Source organism: Schistocerca cancellata, chromosome 5 (assembly GCF_023864275.1).
Source record: "Schistocerca cancellata isolate TAMUIC-IGC-003103 chromosome 5, iqSchCanc2.1, whole genome shotgun sequence".
In the NCBI taxonomy this organism is placed as follows: domain Eukaryota; kingdom Metazoa; phylum Arthropoda; class Insecta; order Orthoptera; family Acrididae; genus Schistocerca; species Schistocerca cancellata.
Window position 1 is genome coordinate 225,817,819 of NC_064630.1, and position 15,256 is coordinate 225,833,074.

General features: G+C 37.6%; 1 protein-coding gene across 2 annotated transcripts in view; it reads left to right on the forward strand.

Moving 5' to 3' along the window:
* The window catches only part of LOC126187817 (uncharacterized), a 256,419-nt gene that overhangs the window by 170,010 nt on the left and 71,153 nt on the right, over positions 1-15,256 (forward strand). For both annotated transcript variants that reach the window (XM_049929105.1, XM_049929104.1), the window contains exons 17-19: positions 2,078-2,251; positions 4,174-4,278; positions 8,287-8,391. In XM_049929105.1, coding sequence (XP_049785062.1) covers positions 2,078-2,251; positions 4,174-4,278; positions 8,287-8,391 — 384 coding nt within the window. The remainder of the gene's footprint in view (positions 1-2,077; positions 2,252-4,173; positions 4,279-8,286; positions 8,392-15,256) is intronic.

Below are 15,256 nucleotides of genomic sequence, written 5' to 3' on the forward strand. Positions count from 1 at the left end.
GCGTTTTGTGACATACTAAACATTTTGCAACACCATCTTTTTCTGTAAACAGATGCAATTCCTCCCAGTGGGGGTTGAACTGCAAAAGCATGGTTGGGGTTACACAACGGCGACTTGACATGATTCTTAACCAGCGAAGTGACTGTTAGAGCTGATTGTAGTACTTTTAACATTACACAGTCGGCGCGAATTCAATAGGCACGCTGCGGTCCTATTCATACTTGCGCGCGCATTTCCCCTCCCTCCCTACTCCGCAACCTTGCACCTGCTCGCGAGCACGTGCCTGAGCAGACGCGAGTACTCCCGCTCAAAACCGGCCAGTTGTTAAGCCCTGCTATGATACTTATTATGTGTGTAAATACATGAAAAGATTTGATATTAAATAAATGCTGCACAAGATTCATGCCACATCGTATTTGTATTTGATATCAAGCTTTTGATGATTTTCTCTGTCACCATTTTAGGAGGTTTTAATAGGTCCTTAGGTACTTTATTTAGTTGGCTGAATTATGTCATGGAGATGTCACAAAGTCAGGAACTTCCCTAAGATACCGGAGATTATCTGGATGTATATGACTGCAGAACATTGGTAGTGATCTTGAGTGCTGTTACTTCTCTGTTGCAAGAAGTATGTGAAACATTTATTTAAGACTCCCAATATAGCGGAGATGCTGCGACTCAGCATCTCCACTGTATGGTGAGTAGCAACTTTCCTTCTCATAATATTGTTGCATTCCATCCTGGATTTTCCATTGTTTGATTTATTTAAGACTGTCACTGCAAGAACCTACTTTGTCATAAGATTCGATATTGTTTGACTGTGGAACTGGTGATAAGAAACTTCCTGGCAGATTAAAACTGTGTGCCGGACCTGGCAGGAAGTTTCATATCAGCACACACTCCCCTGTAGAGTGAAAATTTCATTCTAGAAACATCCCCCGGCTAAGCCATGTCTCCACAATATCCTTTGCTCCAGGAGTGCTAGTTCTGCAAGGTTCGCAGGAGAGCTTCTGTGAAGTTTGGAAGGTAGGAGACGAGGTACTGGCGGAATTAAGGCTATGAGGACGGGGCGTGAGTCGTGCTTGGGTAGCTCAGTTGGTAGAGCACTTGCCCGCGAAAGGCAAAGGTCCCGAGTTCGAGTCTCGGTCCGGCACACAGTTTTAATCTGCCAGGAAGTTTCATATCAGCGCACACTCCGCTGTAGAGTGAAAATTTCATTTTGGTGATAAGTTGCTACAATCAGTTACACCTACAAGAGTCTAATAGTTTCTGTCTGGCCAGTTTAATGTGGAACAACCACACAAATTTATTGATGGGGAAGGCAGGTATGAGCACCAAATTTATTGGAGGTTTCCTTGTGAACTGTGATTCACACTTGTTTTGAACGCTTGCAAGACCCATGTTCGACCAGTTCTTGGGTACTGTTCATCACCCTGGAACCATTACCGTGTAGGATTAATGGAAGAAATAAAACAGATTAAAAACAGTAGCTACTTGATTCTTCTTGGGTTTTGTCAGTGTGTGTGTGTGTGTGTGTGTGTGTGTGTGTGTGTGTGTGTGTGTGTGTGTCACAGGAATTCTCAACAAACAGCATTGGGGGACGTTAAGAGAGATGTTCATTGTGGAGAGTCTTGCTCTCAGAATTCCAGCTGTCCACATCCCAAATAAAACTGAGAAATTTCCTATTTCCTCCAACATGAATCTCTTGTAATAACCTCAATGTTAAAATTAGAGAAATTTGAGCTTATGCGATAGGGTACCAACAGTTTTTCTTCTTGGATACCATTAGTGAATGGAAAACATCTGGGTGGGGGTGGTACTGGTGCTCTCTGCACCCTCCACCATACATCATATGGCTTTCAGAGAACAATAATATTCTAAGAAGTCTTCCAGTAGTTGATGATAATTGCCATGATATAACATGCAAAATTAATCCAGTTCTTAGCTTAAGCACACTTTTTGAGTTGTATTTTAAACATTTATTTTATCACATCACTGTAAATAAAAGGAATGAACATTAACTGTTAGCTTACATAATACAGAATAGGTGTATTACAGATTGTCCTCTGTTATGCAGGCAACTATGCAGATGGATATGCCGAACCCACTGATCCATGGTGGTTCAGTTAAAGCAGATGTGGGTGACACAGCCATCAAAGATGTTGCTTCTTTTGCACTGAAAGCAATTGACAGAGCGTCAAACTCTGCTATGAAGAAAAAGATTGTCAAGATCTTAGGTGCAAAATCGCAGGTAATTGTTGCACATGAAGCCAGAAAGTGATGATGGAGATAATGATGATGATGATCATCATCATCATCATCACAATAATATATTTATTGTCAGTCAAGTTACAAAATCTCCTCAAGTTAATAACTTATAACTATAAACAGTATCAAAGACATAATTTTTAACTAACTATGCTTTTGTGTTTAGCGATCAGAGAGTTAAAGCAATCACAGTTCCATATACCACGTATTATAGTTTCATAGTTAGGAAGATTTTGTAAAAACCGTTGTTTCATTATATCTATTTATCAAAAACTGCAATAATAATTATATATTCCATCATCACCTCATTGATGTGCAAGTGTATGTTCAAAAGTGCAGCTGTGTTATTTATGTAGTAAAAACTCCAGTTTACTTAATTTTTGTTGACGCTTTTCTTGAAAGAGAAGTTCTGAATGAAGTCACTTTCTATCTCTAGTAAAACACTTATTATGATTCAAGTAACACTTATTATGATTCAAGTAGAAGGCAAGTTCAGCATCTTCCAATAGATTAAGCAGTGTGTGGTGAACAAAATAGTTTTGGCTTTCTAAAAAATACATTGAGTAACAATGTGTAGCATGAGGATACTAAAGATGGAAAACATTTCCAAAATGTGATGATGGATGAAGCTAGACATAAATTCTCTGCACTAACAAGAGGAAGTTTTCAGATCCTTACACTGGGAAAATGAAGAAGAAATGTTTGTAAATGCAACATGAGTGAAAACCTTCATTTTGCTGATGCCATTGTACTGTTATTTCTAGAGAAGATAAACTTTCAACAGTGAATGCCTCATCAGAATAGAAAAAGTTTCAAAGCAGGCCTGAAAAGCAGACACTGCAGAATTAACACAATGACAAGAAATTAGTAAAAATTATGAATAAAGCCACAGAACCAGTTGTACTGTTGTGTCTGAGGCAGTTGTATTCAACTCAGTGGACAGCAGAAGAAATAAATGGAAGAGTAAAAATGGCTTTTGGTAAAAAAGCCTTCAAAACTTATTTTTTGGTATTGAGAAAAGAAAAGTTCCCAATCCATGCGCATTACTAGTTTTTACTTCTGGAAATGACAACATTGGCTTTTAATGCAAAAGCCATTCAAATGGTGGTTGCTCAGTAAGCAGCAGAGAGATGCTAGGAAAGAGAAGAAAAGCAGTAAATGGATCAGAGAACATCCCAGAATGGAAAACTTTATTATGGATATAATGGAAATGAAATGGAGTGAATGGATGTAGATTGACAAAGTAAGTTCCTTACAGAATTCCAAACGACAAGAAAAGACCAACATGACTTACTAGGTGGTGAGTAGATGATCTTAGAAAACATGAAGGAACAATATGGGTGCATATGGCTGAACAGCATAATGTACAGAATGTCCAGAGAATGCCTTTGTTCAGCAGTTGACTTCAAAATCCTGGTGCTGCTTATATCAATTACAGATATTATAATGTTTGTCATATCTTATAAAAGTAAATTTCATTCATGGTTGGAGTAGGGAAGATAGTACATTATAGTGGTACTAAAAGTACCTGTCATCATATAATGATAGGTGGTTGTAGAATATAGGTTTGGATGTAGATTAATCTAGGAAAAAAAATTGTTGCTTTGTAAACACTTACTGCAAAAGTTAGGTATTCAGTATTTTTTTTTTTTTTTTCCGTCTTTCGTGAGACATAGGTGATGATAACTCCCTGAGAAATAATTTAGTAACAGCATGTTTTTAATATACACGTTTTGATGTAAAATTTCATGCTGAAATTATTTTCATATTATGACCTGAATTAGGATGTTGTGGCTAAATTTACTTACACCATCTTTTAGAATTGTCTCATAGGCATTTTTGTGATGTTAAATAAATATTTGTTGTTATTCCGAGTTTTGTGACCCACGCTTTTTTTTTTTTCAGGTCGTTGAAGGAAAACTGTATCGTTTAGACTTGGAAATTGCAGATACAGACTGCTTAAAGAGAGATAAACATCTTGATGAAGAATGCAAGCTGTCAGAAAATTCAGTAAGCATCATCTGCAGTATTATGTTTCTGATAACTCTGCTAGAGTTTAAGACAGTACAGATTATGACTGCTGCTAAGTGTAGTTAGTCTGTTCTGGCAAAGCAGCAATAGGAAAGAGAAGAAGAGCATTTGGGTGAGGAGGAAGGGGCAGAGGGGGAGGAGTATAGAGCCTTACATATCACAAAGAATGGAAGCATTCTATGTTTAATATACACATAGAGATAAACAAGAAATCTCAACCTTTCAGGACCATATGTTGCATTTTTGCATTTTCTGTAGCAATGAGAGGTGTGTGGGAACAGGTTGGTGGGGAGGGGGCGAGTACATTTGGGAAAGTGGGCAAGAAAGAGCATCCCATAGGACAATGAAAAGTGTACAGAGAGAATGAAATTGTGGCATGAGATTGTTAGGTCCTCTGTCTTTTATCATACTTCCAGAACACTGGTTACAGTCAGCAACCAAGAGAGAGCTGTTGGATGGAGAGAGACTCATGGAATAATAAATAGTGAGTGCTGTAGTTGAATGCTAATAATTGTGGTGTTCATAACAATATTGCATAAACAGTGGAAGCTGCAAAAGGTCACCATACGGCAGAGGCACTGAACAGTTGTTGGCAGGTACATAAAGAATACTGAAACCCTTGCTGAGCTCTTGAACATCAACCTGCTTCAGAGTTTATGAACAAAATACACATACAACCAGTGGAAGTTCCTAATTGAAATATCAACAATATAAGGAAAAGATAGATTGCTACTCACTGTAAAGATGACACTTTGAATTGCAGGCAGGCACAAGAAAGTCAATCTTCAGAAAAGGAAAACACACACACACACACACACACACACACACACACACATACATACATACATACGTTCACACAAGCAAGCATACCTTATATACACAAGACCATCATCTCTGGCAGCACGGACTGGAATACAGTCATCACATACAATAGAAGCAGCAATATGGAGGGATCTGGGAATGGTAATGGGAAGGGATAGCAGAGTACAGGTGGGGGCAGAAAAGAGTGTTGTGTGGCAGAGTGGGGAGGGACAAGACTGCTAGCAGGTGCAGTGTTGGGAGGCTGTGGGAAAGGGAGCGGGGAAGGGGAAAGACTGGTGGGTGTGTTAGCAGAAGGCTGCACAGAAAGAGAGTGGGGGGATGAGAATAGAGAGGAGGTGATAGGACAGAGGGTGTGGGGATAGTAGGTAACCATAGGTTCCGGCCGGGATAATTTCGGGAGGAGAGAATGTGTTGGAAGGATAACTTCCATCTGCATAGTTTAGAAAAGTTGGTGTTGAGGAGAGGATCCAGATGGCTAAGGTAGTGAAGCAGCCATTGAAATCAAGCGCATGTTGGTCACAGTTAGGCAGTGGCCATTCATCCTGTTGTACAGTGGTTGGTAGTCATACCAATATAAAAAGCTGTGCAATGATTGCAGCAGAGCTGGTATATGAAAACAGGTAGCCTGGCCTGTGATGGCATAGGATAAGCCTGTGATGGGATGGGACTAGGAAGGTCTGGGTGAGTGGATTGGGCAGGTCTTGCACCTGGGTCTTCCCCAGGATTATGATCCCTGTGGCAAGGGGTTGGTATTGGGAGTGGCATAGTGATGGACTAGTAACCTGTGGAGGTTAGTTAGGCAACAGAACATCACTTTAGGAGGCTGGGAAGGGTCTTGGGTAGGATGTCCATTTCAGGGCATTGCTGATACGTGTTGGGTGACAAAGGGGGCTCATCTTTGTAGCTGGTCCTTGGGTGTGTTGGAGGATTGGGGGGGGGGGGGGGGGGTTGGGGAAATGACATTGAAGATCTATTTGCAGACTAGGTCTAAGGGATAGTACCTGTCTATGAAGGCACTGGTGAGACTCTCAGTGTACTGTGCGAGGGAGTTCTCGTCGCTGAAGATATACCGTCCTCAGGTCCACAGGCAGTATGGGAGGGATTTTTTGGTGTGGAATGGATGACAGCTGTTGAAATGCAGGTACTGCCGGTGGTTGGAGGGTTTAATGCAGACAAATGTGTGGGTGGAGCCGTCAGAGAGGAGGAGGTCAACGTCCAGGAAGGTGCCACACTGGGTTTAGGAGGACCAGATGAAGCAGATGGGAGAGAAGGTGTTGTGGTTGTGAAGCAATGAGGGTAGGGTGTCTTGGCCCTGAGCCCAGATCATGAAGGTATAATCACTAAATCTGAACCAGACTATGGGTTTGGCATTTCGGAAGACTAGAAAGATCTCCTCTAGCTGTCCCATAAACAAGTTGGCCTAGGTGGGTTCCATGCGGGTGGCTATGTCTGTGCCGTGGATTTGTTTGGATATCAAACCAGCCTCAGGACTGAAGACCACAACAACAACAACAACAACAACAACAACAACATCTTTTCTTCAAAGGAGTAGTAGTTGTGAATTATGGTAAAGTTAGTAAGGCGTGTGAAGACTGATGTAGTGCGTTTGAAGGTGAAGGACGGTGAGAAAAGTAGTGCTCAAAAGCGCTAAGACCATGGGATTTAGGGATGTTGGGTTATAGGGGAGTGGCGTCAACAGTGGCGAATAGGGATCCAAGAGGTAAAGGGATGGGGATGGTAGAGGGTCGGTGAAGGAAGTGGTTAGTACCTTTGATGTGGGACGCTAGATTACAGGCAGTGAGTTGGAAGTGTTGTTCATTGAGGGCAGAAATTCTTTAATTGCAGGCACAATAACCACCTACAATGGGCGTCCAGGATTATTGGATTTGTGCATTTTGGGGAGCATGTAGAAGGTGGGAACAGTGCAGTATGTGATGGGGGTGAGGAGAAAAATGGATTCAGGGGAGAGATTCTGGGAGAGGCCTAAGACTTTAAGCAGAGATTTGAGGTATTGTTGGATTTATGGGATGGGATTACTCTGGCAGAGTTTATAGGTGGAGGAGTCATGATTGGCTGTGGTCTTCGGCCTGGTAGTCAGTGCGATTTGTAACAGCAGTAGTGGAATGTTTGTCTGCACGATTTTTTTAAATCTCTCTTTTGTGTTCAGTGGTCTCTACTTCCCAGTTTACAATTTATGCCCCTCTCTTTTGTTGTTATCACAGTACATGTCACAGTCCATTCTCAAAATTGAGTCTGCCTTATTTTAGTGTACCTCTGTTGGGCCAATATCCTTCATATATTTCATGTGTGATCTTAATTATACAATATTTCCTCATTTTCTTTCCTACCCTCTTGTTTCTGGATTCTTAATATATATTGTGCATCAGTTTAAAGCCATGTTGAATGTTAACTAGGGACCATGACTGTTTCAAAAACGTGTTCATATTGTATGCATATCTATTGATCCACTACTGATCTTTTATTGTAAGTAGGCCTCATAATTTATTTGTTATTTTATGATTATGAATTCATTTTCATATAATTATCTTGTTTGTCAAGCAACGGAAAATCCATGTTAAGTCGCACAGAGGCACAACAAAAAACTGCTTTCGGCCAAAAGGTCTTCTTCTAAACACTCACACAGTCACACAGCGACATGTGTTAACACACAGCACACAAGACACACACACACATACACACACACACACACACACACACACACACACACACACACACACACACACACACACACACGTGCGCATGCACACGTGCGTGCACATGCAAAGTATTTTTGTGGTGCCTGTCTGCGACTCAACACATCCTCTATGTGCTGAATAGCAGTCTATTCTTTTCATAATACTATCATGTTTGTCTAATGATACTGTAAGAATTTTAATATAATTGCTCAGATGGTATAAAAAGAGACTTCAATACATCATTTGGGTTCATATTTAGCCTAAACATAGGTTTCATTGATTGTAGGGGTGTTCTCTCCAAGCTATGATAATGAGATTTTGCATTTCCACATTCTTGAGTTTGTTACAGGCACATCACTGCTGGTGGCCAATTAGTGACTGCCTAAACTGTATAAACTATTGTACAGTATTTTTTTGTGTGTTCGATCTTTGATACATGTATGTAGTTTAATGATAGTATATATTGTAGGAGACAGAAGTCTGCCATGTTGAAGTGTGGGAGAGGATGTGGCTCAAAAACCGTAAAGTTACCAAATTGTCATGTGGCTCCAAACATCAGGAACGGCTGCAAACTGTGAGTAATGAAAATTGTGATTGGTTTTAGTCATTACTATTTCACCATTTGTGGTTGCTGGGATAGCTTTTTATAAGTTTTCATGTTATGAGAATTAACTCGAAGAATAATCAGGCAGTTCAGTTTATGGAAACAAGTATATCCGAATCTTTAGGATATTCATTATTAAGGAACTTGATGCTGCATTCATACTTGTAAATAACGTATAATTTGCTTTGAACAGAATGCTTTCCTGCTGCTTTTGACCACACTTTTTTAACCTCAGATTACCAAAATACATTATTTCCACACACACACAAAAAAAAATTTGTTGGGTGATTATATTTGGTAAGTAAATGTTATTTCAAATTCGACCATAAATGCAGAGGTGTAAAATTGACAAACATTCTACCTCCAGTTTCTCGATTAAGTAGTGTAAGTTACTTTTGTTCTTTGGGGCTCGCAGTACAAAATATGTCTTTTAATGACAAGATTATTTGTCAGTAATAGACAGCTACACTGCTATGTAAGTTGTTTGTATTTTATCTCATTCACAATTAGCCCATTTTGGCAAATTGCCATTGTAAGGTGCTTTGTAAATACATAGATAAGTGATGGTCTTAATATAATGGTTTTGTAACTATGGTCTGAAAATTTATAATATGTCATTATGTGTTTCACCTTACATGTAACATCAACACTGTCATGTCCTGTCTGTTATGGAATTATTACTTACTCCCAGGTGTACAGTTGAGATGTACGTCGAATGTTACTTGCTTTCCATATATGCTACTTTTATGGCAGCTTGGATGACACTGGGTCAACAATGTTACATGTATACATAGTTACCATAATAAAAAATTGATTTGTGAAATTCAGTTGTTTATTATTATTATTTCATATAGGTCTCTTTCTAATTATGTTTTTACCTAAAGTTAGTTTTAGTTTTATTTGACATCTTTATTTTACATTTTTAATTTTTTCATAATAAATGTTGTCTGTGATTTATATTGGTGTTCTGTCTTTGTTTTATACTGCTCATGTTGTTATTGCTGTTACTATGGATATGTGTTGTTTAGAGTCACTGATTTTATTATTTTACCCGTTTTCCCGATTTATAATGTGAATAAAGCTTTCTGTATACTTTTTGTACTTTAGATCGGTTTGTTTGTTCAGTAAATTTGTTGAGTTGCTGTATGCATGTGAATATATCTCTATTTCCTCAAGGATGTTCATCAATGTTCCCTTTTGCGTAATATGGAGGTTTTCTAATGCTTTGTTTATGGGTTTTACATAGTGTTTCTCTGCTTGTAAATGTTGAAAAAATGTGGATGGGTTGTTTTCACTTTCTCATGTGTGCTCTTTATATCTGATTTTGAAGTTTCTACCAATTTGCACTATATAGAATTTGTGACGTATTACAAGAAAATTTTGTAAATGCCGGGATTCTTGTGTATGGAAATTTTTGAGCTGCCTTTGTGTCTGAGGCTGTGTGTGTTTTGAAATGCAAATGCGATGTTGGTTTTGTTGAATAATTTGTTGATTTTGTTCGAAATGTTTCCTAGGTAGGTCGTGATTACATACTGGTATTTTGTTTTCTTCTTTTTCTTTGTGTGCAAGTTTAGTGTTATTTCTTTCTGTATATTGTGTCTTTCAGGTTGTGTTTTATTGTGGTATAATTGTGTTACAGTTTTGGGGTCATAATCATTTTGCTGGGCTATGTATTCTAAGATTTTTATTGCCCTTTGAATTGCTTTGTCTTCTAGTGGTAAATTTATTAATCTGTTCAGCATTGTTTGGAAGAATGCAAGTTTGTGGGCTTTTGGATGCCATGAGTGTGCATTGATAATACAGTCTGTTGTGGTAGGCTTTCTGTAAATTTTGCAGCAATGTTTATTGTTAATGTTCTTAATAATTAGGTCAAGGAAGTTAATTGTTTTGTTAGTTTCGTGTTCTATGATGAATTTCATTTTGAGATGTAATTGATTCAGTGCTTTGTGTGTATCGTCTGTGTCAGTTAAGTTACCTTCTATAAGCATTAAAGTGTCTTCTACATATCTGTAATAGTATAAGATTTTTTGATTAGTTGTGTTTTTTGTTTCAAAAAAAATTTCTTCCAAGCTGTTAAGGAATATATCAGCTATGGTTCCAGCAATACTACATCCCATTATGACTCCATCTTTTTGTGTATATATTTTATTATCAAACTCTAAGTAATTTTGTTGTAAGACAAGTTTTGTTAATTGCAAAATTTCTGTAATGCCATGTACTGAGATTTTTCTGTACTTGAGTAGGTTTTGTTCTATGATATCTCTTGTTTCCTGGATTGGGATGTTGGTGTGTAAGTTAGTAATGTTGAAAGATCTAAATCTTGCATTTGGGGGTATTGTTTATGTCCTTGATTTTATTGGCTAAAGTTCTAGAATTCCTTATCGTATATTTTTTCATATTCTGTAAGTATTGTATGACATGTTTTTATGGTTTTCTTGGTTTGGGCTGCAAATTTGTTTGTGGGGTTTCTATTGATTTGTGTGATACCATTGCTACCAAAGAAGTCGTTATCTTTTTGTATGTAGTCACTTTTGTTGATGATAACTAGACTATTGCCTTTATTTGATTTAATTGCCAGGGAATTGTTATTCGTTAATTTTGCATTAATTCGACATAGTGTTCTGTTGTCTGAATAGGTATTATAGCTTTTCCTGATTTTGGTAGTAATTTCATTCTGCTGTTTTATGGGTAAGATTGCTAAGTCTAGTGTTATTTTTGCAGATGCTATTAGTAGTGTTTGTACACTATTGTGAAATCTAGGTTTGATAGTATACTTTAATCCTTTATCCAATAATGCTTATAGAAGGTAACTTAACTGACGTAGATGATATACATAAAGCACTGAATCAATTACACCCCAAAATGAAATTCACCATAGAACACGAAACTAACAAAACAATGTCAAATAAAACTAAAACTAACTTTAGTCAAAAACATAATTAGAAAGAATCCTATAACCATAAACAACTGAATTTCTCACATCAACTATTTATAATAGTAACTATGTAAACGTGTAACATTGCTGACCCAGTGTCATCCAAGCTGTCAGAAAAGTAACATATATGGAAAGCAAGCAACATCCGACATACATCTCAACTGTACACCTGCGAGACAGTAATAATTCCATAACAGACAGGACACGACAGCAACTATGTTAGGTGTATGGTAAATCACCTAATGATATATTATAAATTTTCAGATCATCGTTACAAAACCATTATATTAAGACCATCGCTTATCTATGTATTTACAGAGCACCTGTTGATGGCAAGTTACCGAAATGGGCTCATTGTGAATAAGAGAAAATATAAACAACTTACATGTAAGTTAGTTGATTATTCATTCTCACATAATTAATATAATATAAATATGAAAATTAATACAATTTAAATTTGACATTAAGTATAGTCAAAAGTTAATATGATGTGGAAAGTCATAGTTGGAATAACAACACTGCAAATAGTAAAGAAACCACTGTAAATTGCTGCTCTTTTTTTGTTAAACCAACTTGCTGCACCGTTATATTATGAAGGGGCTTACCTGTCAGCAATGCTAACTCGCTGGATCAGAGATGCGTAAGAGTAGATTCGATCTGTCTGGGACAGGATTGATATCTGTACCCTTACACCACTCATCATATAGCTCAGGTGTGAGCAGTGAACAGGTGTACAAGCCAAACTAAAAAATATTGCTGAGCTTCTGCATAACATTCTTCTTCAGAGATAATACAAAATATACATACATCTGCATGTCTACATTTTCCCCAGCCATCTACATTGTCCTGGTGCTACAGCTCCACTGGATGAGGTTTCGTGTCAGGTGTGCCTACTGATGGCTCAACATCTCAGTTTACAGTGGCAGGTTACCTTTACTCCTTCTATCGTTTGTAATCAAAAGTTAACAAATTCATGCTAGTGTACATAATGTTACCTACAGGTCTTATCGCTCAATGATTCACATATTTTGCACAATAATCCAGCCCAGACATGTGACTTGTCTTTCAGTCAGTGACGGGAATTGAATCTTTTAACAGAACACACCACTACAGTGAGATTAATGGAACTGATGCAATGTTATTGAGGTACCATTATCACTGATTTAATGAACAACCGTAACTTCATTTAATAAGCTAATCTAATTTGTGACTGTCACATATGTGGTTACTCTTAATTATTGATCAAAATCTTAACTCAGCAAGGGAAGACTCGTTAAAGATTTGCTTGAGTCAAGTGACCAAAACGTAATGGCTTCTAAGAAAACTCACAAAACTGCAAACAAATGTTTTCAATTTGTGGTTGTGTGCTTACCGTGGAAAAAACATGCTATTCAAAGTAATTCATGCAAATATTAACTTAAATATTCTCTCTGACAACTACATAAAATATAAATGTGGTATGGCAGAGGTGAAGTCTAAGTAGTTGGTTTTGCCATTCCCTCGAAAACATTGCGGGCAACAGATCAAAGCAACAAAAAATAAATACAACATGAAATCAACTTATTGTCATGATAACTAGACCCAAAAACCTTCAGTAAATATGTTCCAGTACTAATGGTGTGAAGTACCTATTATACACCTAGAAGTGCAACATTAATCATTCATTCCAAGAAAACCTCAGAGACATTTTAGTACTAGTTATAGGTGTACCTCAAACTTTAACCCAAAGTTTTTAGTTTTTGTCAATAATTCAACTTAAAAGTTATTAAAGCAATTATATTAAGTGCTTGTAGCTTGCATTGCCTCAAACTGTATTAGAATCGATATAATAAATAACATAAATAAGTTCACGAGACAAATACTTAGTCACTCCAGTGTGCACTCACAGATGAGTCGTTACGCATTTACAGATGGCACAACAATAGGGTCATGAGCTCAACTGCACATGCACTGCCTTTATGTGAGCATAAGTGAGTAACGATCAGTGAGACATTTATGTTTCAAGCAGACATTGTACATGGGTAAATGTATGGATGTGGCAGAGTGGCAAAAAGGGGCAATCATGTTTGTGAAGTTGCTGGATTTATTGGTGTTTCGCAGTGGACCCTTGAGCGTGTCTACAAGCAGTGCTGTAACACGAAACACATCAGAATTATGATTGGGAAGAGGTCCTGACTGAGAGGACCCAGAGGTGCGTTTCATGGTTTGTGAATCAAAATAATTTCCAAATCCATCAGGAATTGCTGCAGGTAGGGAATGATGGTCCATTCCCACCTGTTAGTGAGAGAACATTGTGACAGGAATGGTGTGCAGTGAACATTTGGAGTCGGTCACCTTGCAAGGGGCCATTGCTCACACAGGAACATAAAGATGACAACAACTGGAAGAAAGTGTGAGTAGTTTTATGAACACACTCTCATCTTGATTGACCTGCAGAATCACCTCACTTGGACCACACAGAAAGTATGTGGAACAGTGGGTAAAATGGCAGCATCAGAATCTTTGCAGTTTGGTGGAATCGCGCAATCAAACCTCAGTGAGTGCCTCAACCTGCACGCAATGTATCTGCACAACCTTGTGGGCTCACTTCCTAACTGAATCCAGGCATTTCAGATCTAGGGGTGGAATTACACTGTATTTAATGATGTTTGTAACGATTTCTCTAGGGCTAACGACTTTTTTGTTTAGTGAGCTTTATCTGTGGTCTAATGCAGTTTAATACTTTTGTTATTTCTGTGTTATCACCTATGGTGCAGTACAGTTCCTGAAAATTGTGATGAATTGGTTGTATATCACATTTTTTTTTTAATCTACTATTCTTACCCTTTCATAAAATTCATTGCAATTTAGGTAGGGTCAAATACATCTCTAATTCATCATGCACTGAATATTTGTCAGCTAAATCAGGACCCCAATAAAGCTTAGAATTCTTAGCAAAAGTTTCGTGTCTGTTGTCATACAAATTAGTATCAAGAATTGACACTGTTGCAACCATTTCAGAGCGACTTGTATACACATTGATGTTGTCTTGTTGTGCAATTGTCTGAGACAGGTTACAATAAGGAGGTCACAAAACTGTTGCAACATAATGATGTTCAGTGTGCACTTCTCATTCATAAAAGATAATGTTATTATTTGGTTGCCTTCTAATGCACAGTGTTATGAAAGTTTCTTGTACCAGGCCACTGTTAGTTTAGTTGTCTTTAGTTTCTTGCTTTCAAAATCTAGACATGTCTTCTTGAAGGGCAAAAAGAAATCAATAATTTCATTGATACAGTTTTTATTGTTATCATTTAACAGATACATTTGCACTTGGTGTCTAGCACATTTCTAATAATATTGACAGCAATGAGCCAGTGCTTCATGACATACACTGTTCTAAAATCCTCAGTCTGCCCTTGAAACAACCCATCTTCACTCTCGTTGACAGCAGACATGACAAAACAAATGCTTTTCATATTTCAGAAAGGTCTCATAAAAAGTATGCTGCATCACTGTCTTAAGGCAGTGGACAAAACAGGATAGTCTATGATACTCTCAGATTTCTTTTTCATGTTTGCACCTAACTGATAACAAAATAACTCTTTTGTGAATGAAACTCGTTTGTGAATGATCTCATTTTATCCTCTTTCCAATGATTGTGTTTTTGATTTTATTACAAATATTTTGAACAGCATTTGCATTCTTTAGGAATTCTATTGTAGTGAAAACAGGGATCTTAGTCTACCAGTTTTCATTAGTTAAATCAGAATTCATAGTCCTGAAACACGTGTTCATACTTTTGTAACAAAAGGAAAATTTACTACAGAAAACCATAAAACAATAGAGAAAGAGAATGGATGGGTAATACATACCTTTCATTACAAACAGAGGTTAAGTTGAGGGCTGGGGCAGCATGCA